The following is a 15,059-nucleotide window of genomic DNA, read 5'->3' as shown; positions in this document are numbered from 1 at the left end:
CATTACAGTCCCTCATTCCCCAGAGGCTGGTCACTTTAAGGCTTGTCTGAGCTCTTACAGAGTGAGGTCAAGGCCGGCCTGGGCAATTTAGTGAGACTGTGTTTCAAAATGAAAAGTAGAAACTGGCCTGGGGTGTAGCCCTGCCTTAGAGCTCGTGTGTAGCAGGCCATCTTGGTAAACGGAAGGAACTTGCCAGAGACCCCGCAGCTGAGATTCAAATCTAATGCTGGAATCAAAGACTGCGATGCTCTTTGAAGATGTGGTACAAAGTCAGCTTAATGCCTGTAGGCTTCTCTCAGATGCAGTCTGGCCACACGCTGCTCACGTTTTAGAGACATAAGGCCAGCTTGGCTCAGTTTGCTATTGATTTCTTGCCCATCTACCTCCTTCTCCATCTACTCCCTGCCACATCCTTGTTATGCATTTATTTGTCCATTCTTGGTCAAATTAATTGAGCATCCACAGCTTTATGATTTTGTTTTCTGTGAACCCCCCTTTTCCTATTTGTTCTATGTTCTATGAGCCCAGGGTTTCTCTGTGTAGCTTTGCGCCTTTCCTGGAACTCACTTGGTAGCCCAGGCTGGCCTCGAACTCACAGAGATACACCTGGCTCTGCCTCCCGAGTGCTGGGATTAAAGGCATGCGCCACCACCGCCTGGCCATATGAGCCCATTGTTAACTAACCACACAGCTTCCTAATAGAAGCAATGGACCCTCACTATAGTCAGTCATGTGAGGACTACTTTCCTGTCACTCATTCCTCCTCATCCCTCCATCTTCTTACTCCAGCCCAGGCTTTTTACCTTATAGGCTTCCACAATGTTTTGTTGGGACAGATTTTGTAGTAGGATGCACTTATGAAAACTATGGGGTGTAATTGATGCTTCTTCTTTTCATAGATTATAATCATGATAGACCCTTATAGTGGCTTGCTTGTATTTCTATTCAAGTTTTTAATCAATCAGTTTTTCCTCAATAGATGAACGGATAATGAAAATTTGGTACATAAACAGAATGCAATTTAGCTCTAGAGAAAAACAAAATCACAAAATTTGTAGAATAATGGAGGGACTTAGAATGTATAATATTAAGTGAGGTCACATAATCTCAGAAAGAAAGAAATCAGAGAATTTTCCTTAATGTGTGGATCCTAGCATACATATCATCTGTGTCTACTTACAGGTACAGTATAACATGTAGAAAGGAGAACAAGAAAATGGGGGTGGGGTGAGGTGAAAGTGTCACCTGGGCCTAGAAGTTCGAGAACAGCTTGGCCAGCATAGCAGGACCACATTCCCCAACCTCCAGTGAGGCCGTGTTCCTGACTGCCGTGTGTGGTCAACATTCAGTTTCTGTGTGTAAGATAGAGGCCCTTGATACTAGAGAGATGTCTTAGGGTGTCTATTGCTGCGATAAACACCACAACCAAAAGCAAGCCGTAAGGAAAAGGTTTACTTTGGCTGATAGTTCCACATAACAGTCCATCACCGAAGGAAGTCGGGGCAGGGACTGAAGTGGAGACCAGGTAAGAATGACGCTTACTGGCTTGCTTTCCCTAGCTTGTTCAGTCTGCTTCCTTATATATCCTAGAACTACCTGCCCAGGGTTGGCACTGCCCACCATGGTCTGGGCCCTCCCATAGCAGTCACTAACTGTAAAAATGCCCCCATGGGCCAGTCTGGTGGGGGCACTTCCTGAACTGAGGTTCCTCTTCCCAAGTGACTCCAGCTTGTGTCAAGTTGACATAAAACTAGCCAGCACATGAGACCTGAGTCTCTATACCTTAGAGAGAGGGCAGAGGGGCTGGAGAGATGGTGCGGTTGCTAACAGGCTCGCTGCACAAATGCAGGGGCCTGAGTTCCAGCCCTAGAACCCGTGGGAAAAGGCCAGTCGTGGTGGTGATGTAATCTCACTACCAGAGAGCTAGAGACGGGGAGATTTTGGGGGCTCCCTGGTCAGCTGGCTTTCCTAATTGGTGAGACTCAGGTCCCAGTAAGTGACCCTGGCTCAAAAAAAAAAAAAAAAAAAAAAAAAAAAAAAAAAAAGGTTGACAGTTGACAGCCCTTGAGGCAGATTACTCAAGATTGACCTCTGGTTTACACACACACACACACACACACACACACACACACACACACACACACACACACACACGATAGTTCTTATGCAAAATAGGAATCTGGGTTATTTAAATAAAGGATTTCTGTCCCATCACTGGCCGAGCTTCTGGAAAGAGATGAATGAAGACTGGGGAGGAAAGACAGTAACAATCAGCCCCTGCCTTTTCCCAGTCAAAAGGGAAGCCCCTCAGATTTCTTCTCCAGCGTGGATCCATCTCTGGGGGGTGGGGATTGAGCACAACCAGTCCAATCTATTTTCTGTGACTCATCCTCAGGGCTTTTAAGGGACGTGTTGCAAGGCTATCTTCAATAGAACATCTGCTGTGCCTGGGAGCTTGCTGAGCTATTTTTATTTTTTTTTTCCATTTCCGCAGGGTGTGCGTGGATATGCTGGTGAGCCGGGTTCCCAAGGAGAGCCCGGGTATCCAGGCCCACAGGTTGTATTGGGAACTGGGTTTTAATTTAAGGATATGTGTTTGGAATCTTTTGTTTGTGTGATAGAAATTTGAGTCAGAATGACCCTAAGGAAGCTTCCTGGGCCTTAGCAAAGCAGACTGCATCGCCCCTCTTACGGGGAAGCCAAACCGCAACAGCTGGCCTGGACCAGACTCCACGTTTTTGCTACTACACTAGGTCTTGACACTCGTTCACTCCATCCATCGTTGGAGGGGGGGGTAAGTGGGTTTATTAGTCCGTTTCATGGGGATGAAGAAGGTAGGCACAGTGGCCAAAGTCACACTGCTAGTGAGTGACAGAATTGGAATTCATACTTAAAGTCAGTGCACTTAATGAATGCCTCTGGAGCTGTGAATCAAGTTGTTCCAAAGTGGAATTTAATTCATTAAAATTGTATTCCATCAGCAAAGTGCTTACTGGGTGTCTGCCATCATGGGGGCTCCCTCCTGATAGTCCTTGAGGTGCTTTAGACCAGCAAGACTAGAGTCTTACCCTTGAGGACTTCAGACCGTGAGGGACTGGAAACTACGAGTGACAAGTGGAAGCTTGAATTTCCAAGCAGCTCTTTCGGGATCCTCAAAGCACAAAACCAAACCTACCATTTGCTAGTCCTTCAAACTCTTTCTTTCATAAAGCAAGTCATTTCCAAGTTCCCTGCCATGGTAGAACTTTAAACTGACAACACACTTGACTCGTGTTGACTCCTCTCTCCATCATTAAAGATCCCGTGAGTGTCAGATGATCACTTGGGAGGCTGGCTGCTGATTCAGGTGACGATGACACTCTCAGGAGAAAAGAGTAATCCCAGTGTAATTAGAGTGTGTCGGCTTTAGGATGGGAAAATGGCACCAGGAGGAAATAATAAGAAGCCCATTTTTTCCCATTTGCTCTTTGATCACTGGCTTATTTCAAATTAGGACCCCTGCTACTGCCATGTCCTTGCTTTCTCTTCTTTAGTCACAGGATTCTGCCTTTTGAAAGGGCTGCCCATCGTGCTGAGAGCCGTAAGCGAGATAATCGATGGAGCCTGTCCTCCATTCTCACCTTCCCACTGGGGTGTGGGCTGATGGTCTGTTTGCATAGACGATTGTCGATACCTCACCTGGGAGAGTAGAAACCGAGATCAATGCTTCTATTAGGGAAGCATTTCTCAGAAAATCCGGAGAAAAATTAAAGTGTCGAAATCAGTAAAGCAAAATAGACCCAGGGGGAAATAAGCACCTCTTGCCCCTAACAACAAAGATGGACTCCCTTCAGTGTACCTCTGGTTCTTGAGAGAGTAACGGCTGTGACCTGGTCTGTGCAAATAAAAGGTTCATTTCCAAGTGAGAGGGGCCCATGGCTGCTACTCTCAGCCCGCTCTGTTGATTTCGAGTTAGCTGGGTGGATGGAGAGATGAAAACACTTTTGAACTTCAGTGCATGGCAGACCCATCTGGAAAGATGGCTAAGAGCACAGGTGCCAGGGACCTATGCCCCACATCCTAGATGGAGCGAGTGTAGAGTAGGTGTCCATGAGCGCTTCAGCAGGTAGAAACAACCTGACTCAGCTTGGTAGAGATGACAGTCATGGGTCTGCCAGGCACTTTCGTTCAGCAGACATCTGAGATGACTTTGCTAAACTTACATGGGATATAAATGGCTCTGTAAAAATTGGTTGACTTTTAATATCTCTTTTGGAACAGGGACCCAGAGGAAGGCAAGGACCACCGGGACTTTTTGGCCAAAAAGGGAGTCTGGGTGCCCAGGTAGGTTTGCAAAACAAATAGCTACAGTATAGCTGCTGGTTGGCAGTGGCTGATTCTTGCCTCTGAGGATTCACAGGGTAAACCACTTGGGATATGTGAGTACCAAAGACTTCCAGGACATCTAGTCTGATGAAGTTGGCATTGGTATCAACTCTGTATCCCCTTCATTCTGGGCACACAGTGACCAACAAGTTCTGGGTTTGAATCTCAGGGATATACATCACAGCTCATATTTATTCCTAATGCAAGACCAAATGATAGTGCCATACAGGAGGCATGCTCTAATTGTCCATTCATCATGAGTATAAAAGGGCATCCTTGATCTTGAAGACAAGGTCACAGAGCCTGAAGGAAAGCCAGTGACTTGTTCAGCTGATAAGTGGTCAAATAGGCCTGCAGCTCGGCTCTTTATGGGGTCTGTTCCACTGTCCTTGCAATGTCTGTGGCTAGTGGAAAGGTCAGAGAGACTGAGCCATATGGTCAGGGTGGCTTCCTGAGGGCAGGAGCATTGCCACAGCCTTAGACACTTGAGCAGCAGGATTTGAGTCAGGTCTGTGGTCTCCGTCCACTCAAAATGGCTGCCCTAGGATGGTCAAAGCCATAGTTCTGTCCTCAGCCTCTCCCTGGGTAAACAAGTCTAGTTTGTTGTTTTTAAAGCTTTTAAAGCACGTCTATCTGTCTGTCTATCTATCTATCTATCTATCTATCTATCTATCTATCTATCTATCTATCTATCTATCTATCATCTCTCTCTCTCTCTCTCTCTCTCTCTCTCTCTCTCTCTCTCTCTCTCTCTCATCTGCATCTATCATCTACCTATATGTATTGAGGCAGGGTCTCTCACTATGTAGTTCTAACTGGTCTGGAACCCACAGAGATCTATCTGCCTCTGCTTTTTAGCGCTGCATTAAAGGTGCATGTCACAAATCCTGGCTAAACTGTTATTTAAAAAAATCTCATTTTTTGGGGTGGAGGAATGGCTCAGTAATTAAGAGCACTGGCTGCTCTTCCAGAGGACCCAGGTTCGATTCCCAGTACCCACATGGCAGCTCACAGCTGTCTGTGGCTCCAGTTCCAGAGGATCTGACACCTACACACCAATGCACGTAAAATAAATTTAAATTAAAAAAAATCTCATTTTCATATCTCAAGTGTCATTTGAACACATTTCCAGTTTGGAGTAGGTAAAAGCCCAGGCTTTAGTTTTCCTGATCTTTTGATCAAGTTACTTTTCCCAGATAGTATATAGATAATTCCCCCAGTTCTCAGTGTTTTGTAGATTCGATTCTCACACAGTAGACTTGGTGTTTCTTCCCAGACTTCCCCAGCCTCAAGTTGAACTGTGTCTGCTATGCATTTTTCATGTTGGAAGATAACACAGCTTATGTCTTCATGCCAATTCCCTTGTTCCTTGTGACGATATATGCAAATGTTCTGTTCCTGTAAATAACGTCACAGAGGTTCAGGGAGATTAAATGACTTGCCACCCAGTCAGAAAGTGGTCAGATTGGCCTCTGTCTTGGGTCTTGAGGGGGTGCTTCATGAGCACATCAATAATTCCAGACCCACATGCTCTTGACTCATAGTGGGATGATGTCCCAATGAAGCCATCCAGAACCGAGAATGTCATGGAGTAAAAGCTCACTTGATGGACTTGGCCAACCAACATTGTAGTTTAGCAATACAGCACCGGAGAGAATCAGTTGTGACTCCTGTGGCTTCGTGGTGGCAGCTCACAAGACAGTCTTGTATCAAGTATGATTAGCCCAGGAAAAGGTCAAAATTTCAACATTTGAAGTATGGGTCTGACTAAATGCATGTGATTTTCCTCCACTATAAATTAAAAAAGAAAAACTATTAGTCAAGTGACTGTCGCCAGGGGCCATCTGTAGTAAGAGAGTCATGATTCTGGCCATGGTGTCATTGCAGGGGACCCCTGGGGGTCCAGGGCCGAATGGCTCAAAAGGACAAGCTGGACCCAGAGGAATGAAGGTGAGTGTGAGGGAGCACACTCTTGGGTCTGACTTTAGGAGCTCTTCGGGCTTTCTTTGGCAGATCTTTCCTTGCTGTGTAATCATTTCCAGCATGTTTCTGATGTTGATGATGCTATTGACTGCCTTATAGCTGGATAGATGCATAAAAGAAGGAAATTATATAAACCGATCCATGGAGAAGTGGCTCACATATTTATCAGTAGGCAAATGCACACTGACAGAGAGAGACACATAGACTCACTGCAAGCATATGTTTTCACACCCACACCTGGGAAGGCCATGGTAATAAAATCTCTCTAATTTATGATGTGCATCTAATCTCATCGTCAGTACAAAGACCACTGGTATATTTATAATTACCTTTATTTAACACACACGTAGAAACACACATAATTTTAAATCTAGCTTCTGCATTGGAGAGGAATCATGCAGGATTTGTAAGTGTGGCTTATTTCCCTTAACATAATGAGTTACACTGCATCCATTTTTCCTGCAGCTATTGTGATTTTTCTTTACAGCTGTATCCATTTCCACTGTGCATTTGTATCCCATTTCCAGACAAGCCTTAACAAGCCTGTCAACTGGGAGGTGATGATAACAGGACTTGAAAAGTCTAACCAAACAATATCTAAGGAAAGAGGCACAAAGATGCATAGACTCATGGAAGAAAATTAATTTCATCTTTCCTCTCTATTAAAAGGGGGAGCTTGGCCATGCAGGAGAGAGAGGCCCACCAGGTCAGCGAGGACCAAGAGGGCAGCCTGTAAGTCTAGTTTCTGTTTTGAACTCTTGATTGAATTCCTTGTATTTTTCTTGGTTGCTATATGTTCCTGCTATTTTTCACATAAAAAAAATACCTTGATGATTTAAACTTGGGGTTACCAATATGACATAATGGCTTGAGCTGTTCACAATTTAGCCAAAGGTTCATAAGTTCCACATAAATAAAGAATCCAAAAATATATTGGGATTTCTTTTGCCCTTTTGTTGTTGAAAAGGGACATGTCTGTGAGCCTCTTCTATACGATAAGGAAGTTTCTCAAATATCTGAGTCTTTGGGGACTAATGAGATACTCAGAGAAACTTGAAAAAGCTGTGTGTGTGCATGCGCGCAAGTAAGAGAGAGAGAGAGAGAGAGAGAGAGAGAGAGAGAGAGAGAGAGAGAGAGAGAGAGAGAGAGAGAGAGAGAGAGAACATGTACATGTGGGTGTATGTGTGTGTAAGCATGCTCATTCCATGGCATGTGTGTGGAGTTAACCTTAGGTAGTGTTCTTTACTTTTGGCCTTTATAAAAAGATTTATTTTACATGTATGTGTGTTTTGTCTGTGTACCACATGTTTGCCCATTGCCTGAGGAGGCCAGAAAAGAGTGTTGGATCCGCTGGAACTGGAATTACAGATGACTGTGAGCTACCATGTAGCACGAATCTTAAAAGGTCTTATTAATAAAAACAAATCTGGAGCCAGGTATTGGAGTGAATGCTGGAAGATCAGAGAAGCAGAACAAACCACAGCCACCTCACCTTGCCAATTCCTCAGCTGATTCTGTTTCCTCAGACTGGATTCCTCTCAGCTGAACTGTGCTGCTCAAAAGCCTAAAAGCTTAACCAGCTCTAGTTTCTGGTTTTCATGTCTTATATACCTTTCTGCTTTCTGCCATCACTTCCTGGGATTAAAGGCTCTTGTTACCACGCCTAGCTGTTTCCAGTGTGGCTTTGAACTCACAGAGATCCAGACAGATCTCTGCCTCTGGAATGCTAGGACTAAAGGCGTGTGTGCCACCATTTTCTAGCCTCTATATCTAGTGGCTCTTCTGTTCTCTGACCCCAGATAAGTTTATTAGGGTGCACAATATTTTGGGGAACACAATATCACCATACTACCATGTGAAGCTGGAGATTGAATCCAGGTCCTCTCTGCAAGAGCAGCTAGTGCTCTCTCTTAACCTCTGAGCCATCTCTCCAACTCCCAGCCTTGTTTGAGGCAGGATCACTTTGATTTTTACGCCTGTGTGAGGCAGCCCAGGTAGCCACTGAGTTCCACTTCCCTCTGTGAGCACCGGGATTGAAGATGTGTCCTACCACATCTAGCTTTACATGAGTTCTAGGGACTCAAACTCAGATCCTCACGCTTGCTCAGCAGGTACTTTACCCACAGAGCTGTCTCCTCCAGCATCGAGACACACCTTTCTAGATAGCACAAAAAGACACCCAGTTAGCATTGTTAATTTTTCAGAGTATGGGTTTAATTATCCAGAGTATAGGGATACCATTGCAGGCCAACAACCATGAGCGATTTCCTCCTACAGATGGCACTTTCAAAGGCAGGGATCTGTGTTTTTACCTTCCCCATGGATCTGAACACAGGAGCAAATTAGTTATTTTATGTAACTATTTTCAGCTCACCACTTTCCTGCAGTTTATTTTACCATAAGAGCAATGCTGTCTTCCAGAGATTTCTTCCAGTTAGGAAGGGCCTATAAGAGTACCCCCCAACCACTTCAGCACTGAAATCCCGTTTGTTGGGAAGGAGAGAAAACTGAGGAGACCCAGAAAGATTAAATCAAAATGTGCAAGGGGAAGGAGCAGAATGGGGCTTCTGTGCACTGTGAGGCCAACAGTGCCCATGTCTATACTCTGAAAAGGTAGACAGTGAAATTAATATTTTGTTTGATTTTGTTCAACTCTCTTGGTTGAAATTAGCACAGAGTGTATGCCCCCTGCCCCCATCTCTATTTCTCAGTCTGTCTGTCTCTGTCTCTATGTCTCTCTCTCTGAAAGCTAGGAAAGGATATCATTATTGGGGGTGACATTTCAGGACCACGTAAGCCTGAGGACCTAAATTTGAGTCCCTAGAAATGAGGTGAAGACAGATGTGGTAGCACACATCTTTAACTCCAGCACTCCCACAGTGGACAGCTTCTAAACACAGGCCTTGGTCTTTCCCTGTAGCTTCAGGCGATGATGCCCTGTGAGGTTTTTTTTTTTTTTTTTTTTTTTTGAGACAGGGTTTCTCTGTGTATCTTTGGAGTCTGTCCTGGAACTTGCTCTGTAGCCCAGGCTGGCCTTAGACTCACAGAGATCCACCTGGCTCTGCCTCCCGAGGGCTGGGATTAAGGGTGAGCGCCACCACCGCCTGGCGCCCTGTGAGTCTTTAGGAGGAAGAAGACAGTAACAACCAACCGAGGGCATTTTCCTCCTCCCCACAGAGAATTCAGGTCCTCCCCCCCTTCCCTGACTTTGCTTTCTTTTGTACTTTGAATTTTTCCTAATTAGGCCCCAGGAACGGTTTTCAGGCCTTCAGCTTCGTCATTTACCCTCTCTGTTGATTTACTTGATCTAGAAACAGTTTCTGTTCACCTCCAACCCCAAAGCCAATGCAAGTTTCTGAGTTCACTCCTTTTGATAGCTACTTCTTATCTGTCCATGCAGGTATTCAGAGCAATAATGTACCTGAGCATGCATGTGTGTGTGTGTGCATATGTGTATGCATGTGTGCATTGAGACAGGGTCTCACTGTGTAGCACAGGCTGGCTCATACTCTCAGTCCTCTTACTTCAGCTCCTGAGAACTGGACATAATGTCAACATGTTCACCAGACAGTGAGCATGTTATGGAATAATCCTTTGCACAGTGTGAAGATATGTCACTGGAATTGGCTAGCTAAAAACAAGCCTAAGCTATTGGCCGAGCTTTCATAATTAATAAGAAGTCTCCATGTGGTTATTTGGGACCTGGCCGGTGGGAAAGAAAAATCTGCCTACAGAGCACATCTATGCAAAGTTGCCGTACTCTTCCCAACAACCATGTAGATGACATTATCATGGTCTATCATTTCCTTGGATGTGAGTGTTTATCCTGTGAAGGTGTTCTCCCACCAAGCCCCACCCTCTTCCTCACTTTCTTACATTCTTGGCTTGTGCAAAGGTTTGGCTCTTGACAGCCATGAGTTGGTCTGGGTGGCTCTACAGTTAATTCATCTGTGTCCTTTTCTTAGGGTCTTCATGGTCAAGATGGTTATGGTCATCCAGGAAGAAAAGGCAAGAAGGTGAGGCTCATGGAAAGAATATTTGGATATCAAATCGCAGTTTTTATTTTACTAGAATATAGTGATTTTTCAAGATGTGTTTCAGGAGTGGTTCTCCCTCTCTCCCCCGCCCCCGACATGTCATAGCTTGACAGCATTCCATCCCGGAGAAGTAAAAGTCTGATTTAGTTCCTTACTTATTTAGAAACCACCCCCCTAGCCTTGTCTTCCAGCCTCCCTAGGTATTCATACTCCATTCTGATCTGGAAACATGAGCCCTTTCTCAACTCCTGGTCTCTGCAAATGATATAGAATGTTCTTTTCATTCTCCCTCCCTTGGACAACTGTAACTCATTTCCTAAGATGAACTCACACATCAGCTCATTCTTGGAGAAGCTTTGGATTCTCCAGGCAGAGTTTGCTGTCCTGTGCTCAGTGCCTTTAAAGCATCAGGCCCCCTCTACCCTGTGAGCTCCAGTTTATTCTTCTAGTTTAGACTGATACCCAGACTCCACAGATGTTTCCTTATCATCCATCAGACAGCTTAAGATCAGCACATCCTCCAACAATAACTTTCTTCTTTTATTTTTCAACATTTTATTTATTTATTTTTACATTTTAATTCATCTATCTCTGTTGCCCCTACCCTCATGTGTGTGTGTGTGTGTGTGTGTGTGTGTGTGTGTGTGTGTGGTGTATGTGTGTATGTGTGTATGTGTGTGTATATATATATGCATAACACACATGATATGAAGGTCAGAGGACAACTACTTTTGAGAGTACCTTTTCTCCCTCCATTATTTCATTTCTGGGAATCAAACTCAGGTAGTTAGGCTTGGCAGCAAGTGCATTTAACCACTGAGCCATCTTGTTGACCCCAAGTTCTTATCTTAGAAAACATACGAGTGAGTGTACAGGTTGGAATATTGACATATGTACCCATCCCCTTGACTCATCAATGGAAACCTTAGGACCAATTAGGTTTTATCTTACCCAAAGTCTCACTCACTTTTCTCCCCTCATGGAAATTATTTTTAAGAACATCCCAGAAACCATATATTACATGCACATTAAAATATTCTTTATAAGTTTAATCAGATACCATTTTCACACCTAAGAATTAATGATTATCCTTTAACATCTTCCAACATCCCATCAGTCAGAACTGATAACCTGGACAAAGTTGTCTCCTCCTCCAGGCTTTCCTGCTCAGGGACAGAGAGCCCATCCTTCCGATCTCATCCTCTGGTTGCTTAGGACAAGAATTTAGAGCCATCTTTGTGAGGCTTCTTTCCATCACACTCTAGATTTAATCCAACAAAGAAATGCAAGTCTACCAGTAAAGTATATTTAGCATTTTGTCGTTTCTCTGAAGGGTTTGCTGATTTATTTGTGGTGTGTGTGTGTGTGTGTGTGTGTGTGTCTGTCTGAGTGCATGTGCATATGCGTGCACATGACCATGGAGGCCATAGGTCAGTCGACCTTGGCTGTTGTTCCTTAGGAGCCATCTTCCTTGTTTATTTGTCTCAGAGCTCATCAGTTAGGCTCAGCTGGCTGGCCAGAAGGCCTTAGTTGTCTGCCTATGCCCCTCCTCCCCTGTGCTGGGGTCACACGTGTGTGCCACCACACCTGTCTCTACCACTGAGTCACACCTCCAGCCAAGCATTTCACCGCTTCTCTTTGTTGTTGCTGTCATCGAGGCTCATCTAGATTCGACATGGCTTTCTGCTTGATTCCTTCAGAAGCCGCCTAAATGCTCTGCCTCTGCCTCCTACAGTTAGGCCTTCATGAGGCAACCAGAGCCATCTTTGAAAAGCTTAGTGAGAGCATGTCCTTGCTCTACCCAAAGCCTGCCATGGCTCCCCATGGCACCGAGAAGAAAATCCTTTGTATCCATGGCCTGTGAGATTTGCCACTCTCGGCCTGTGTGTGAACTCCTAGGCTTCTTCTCCTACCCTCCTCTTCCCCCAGTTCTGCCTCGTCATCGTCTTGTGTTAAGGTCTCTTCAGGACCTTTCCCATCTGCCTGGATGCTTTTTGCCCAGATCCCTGCTAAACTCACTTCTTCGGTTCAGGCTGCTCTTTGCTTAAATGATGGTTTTGTAAAAAGACTTTGTCTGGCCACTGTCCATGGAAGACCTCCCACCCTACCCCCTCATACACACCCTCCACACCCACGGGCTCCTATTCAACAAACTGAAGACAGACATTTGAGAAAAAAATTTGCGTTTGTACTAAACCTGCACAGACTCTTGTTATTCCCCTGAAATAATAAAGGGTAATGTTTATTTCACAGCGTCTGTGTTGTATTAGGCACCACGTGTCATCTAGGGACTGAAGTCTTTGGGAAGTGTGCATAAGTATATACTGGGAGGCACCATATCACACCAGGGAGTTGGCTGTACTCAGATTTCGGCATCTCTGGAGGATACTGGAATCAACCTTCTGGAAATATTGAGGGGCAACTCTAATTCTTTTAAAAAATATATAATGTTTTTATTTTTTTCTTTCATAATTCCATATATGTATGCACTATATTCTGATTGTATTCACTCCCCTCCATGCCCCCCTCCAGCTCTTCCCAGATCTCCTGACAATGTTAACTACTTTTTCTTTCAAGTCTTTTAAACTTACTAAGTATAATTATTCCTGCCCATATGTACATGGGAATGGGACCATCTACTAGAGAATGGTCAACTTACCAGGGGCTGTATACCTAAAAAAAACCCAACTTTCCTTCTAGTGGCCATCAACTGTGAATAACTCCTCAGCTAGGCATGGGGACTCGTGTCCCTTCCCATCCCATGTTGTACTATCTGTCTATCTGTCTATCTATCTATCTATCTATCTATCTATCTATCTATCTATCTATCTATCTATCTATCTATCTATCTATCATCTATCTATCTATCTATCTATCATGTATGTATGTATGTATGTATGTATGTATGTATGTCCGTGTGTGTAAGAGCACATGTGCCATGACCTGTGTGCATAGGTCAAAGGACAGCTTGGTAGAGCTGGTTCTCTTTATCATCTTGAGTCTCAAGGGTTGAACTCAGGTTCAGGCTTGGTGGCAAGTGTTTCTCCCTACTGGACCATTTCACTAGCCCATTTCTTTAATTTCTTAATTCTCTCTCTGGAATACTATTCAGCTCTGAGACGCTATTTATTTCTTGCTCACTTGCCTCTTCCAGAATGTAAGTTTTATGGGGGGGGGTCTCTTGTTCACTGCCAAGTCCCCAGTGCTTAAAGGACCACCTGGTGAACAGTAAGAGCTGAAGAAATGCCTGTGGGATGGATGATCTCTTTGAAGCATGCCCGTGCTCCTTCTTCCCCAAACTCAGGTCAATGTCCTCCCTTGCTTTCTGCTGGTGCAAATCTCAAGGGCTTTAAATTGAAATAAAATGCCCAAGAACGAAGTTTCACTAGACCCTGCATCAGAGAGGGGGGAAATTGTAAAAACTATTTCCCATTGTTGACCTGCAGGAGTGAAATGTGGCCATGTGATGAGTTTCTTCTTTCAAGCAGGAATGTTGAGGAAAAGCTTAGTCATCTGGCCCTGATCATTATCTTGTCTCATTTCTGACTGTAGGGTGAACCCGGATTCCCTGGCTCTCCTGGTGCACAGGTAAGAAGAGTTCTCTGTGGGCCTGGCAACTGCTGTGCACTGTCACATGCTTGCACATCTTTCTTTACATTCAGAACTCGGCTTTTGTCTTTGACAAGGGAGAAGATGGCGACCCAGGCCGCAGAGGAGTGAAGGGGGCCAAGGGAGTCCAAGGGAAGAGGGTAAGAACCAAAGGGTCACCCGTTGTCACCACAGGCACGGATATAGCCCATACTGGCCTTGAATTTGCTACATAAATAAGACCTTCCTTAGATCCCTGATATTTCTTCCTGCACTTCCCAACCATGCCATCATGTCCAGCTATGAAGATTAGATCTTGCAGAGCCACAGTCAATGGCAACTCATTTTGAAAGAGAGTGACTCCGTGGATATTAAGATCTGGATAGTGTTTAGCTGATAGACATTAGGAAGCAAGCCTTGGGCTGGTGAAGTGGCTCAGGGAATGTTCCAGTTTCTGCTGCTGTGATAAACACCACGACCAAAAGCAGCTTGCGGAGGAGAGGGTTTATGTGGCTTACGCTTCCATGTCACAGTCCGTTATTGAGGGAAGTCAGGCAGGGACTGAAGCAGAAGTCGTAGAGGAATGCTCTTAGGGGCTTGCCCTTCACGGTGTGCTCAGTTTGCTTTCGAATACAAGGCAGGACCACCTGCCCAGCCAGGGATGGCACACCCACTCCAGTCGTTAATAAAGGAAATGTCTCACAGATGTGAGCCAACCTACTAGGGACATTTTCTCGGTTGAGGATCTCTCTTCCCAGTGACTTGAGCTTGTGCCTGGTTGACAAAGAACTAACTAGCACATCGGGTAAAGGCACTGGCCACCAAGCCCAGCAGCCCGAGTTTGAGCCCCAGAACCCACGTGGTGAAAGCAGAGAGACGGCTCCTATAAGCTGTCATTTAGTCTCCGCAGGTACACCATGGCATACACACACACCCACTCATGAATAAATAAATGTATTTAAAAATATTTACAGTAAAGCCTTCTGGGACCGGGACATGAGCCTGCATTCAGAGCAGAAGGGAGGAAAAGCCAGAGAGCGTGTGTCTTCCTCGGACTCAGTGACTGGTGTTTTCGTCTACGGGCAA

At 44.9% G+C, this 15,059-nt stretch overlaps 1 protein-coding gene across 1 annotated transcript in view; it reads left to right on the top strand.

The window, feature by feature from the left end:
- Window positions 1-15,059, top strand: part of LOC102910629 (collagen alpha-4(VI) chain-like) — a 105,137-nt gene that overhangs the window by 58,715 nt on the left and 31,363 nt on the right. Inside the window, exons 21-27 of the mRNA XM_042281553.2 lie at window positions 2,495-2,557; window positions 4,261-4,323; window positions 6,253-6,315; window positions 7,018-7,080; window positions 10,314-10,364; window positions 13,938-13,973; window positions 14,072-14,134. Coding sequence (XP_042137487.2) covers window positions 2,495-2,557; window positions 4,261-4,323; window positions 6,253-6,315; window positions 7,018-7,080; window positions 10,314-10,364; window positions 13,938-13,973; window positions 14,072-14,134 — 402 coding nt within the window. The remainder of the gene's footprint in view (window positions 1-2,494; window positions 2,558-4,260; window positions 4,324-6,252; window positions 6,316-7,017; window positions 7,081-10,313; window positions 10,365-13,937; window positions 13,974-14,071; window positions 14,135-15,059) is intronic.

The sequence above is a fragment of the Peromyscus maniculatus genome, chromosome 7 (genome assembly GCF_049852395.1).
Source record: "Peromyscus maniculatus bairdii isolate BWxNUB_F1_BW_parent chromosome 7, HU_Pman_BW_mat_3.1, whole genome shotgun sequence".
NCBI lineage: Eukaryota > Metazoa > Chordata > Mammalia > Rodentia > Cricetidae > Peromyscus > Peromyscus maniculatus.
The sequence above is the reverse complement of the archived record's forward strand: the minus strand, read 5'-3'. Positions and strand labels throughout refer to the sequence as shown.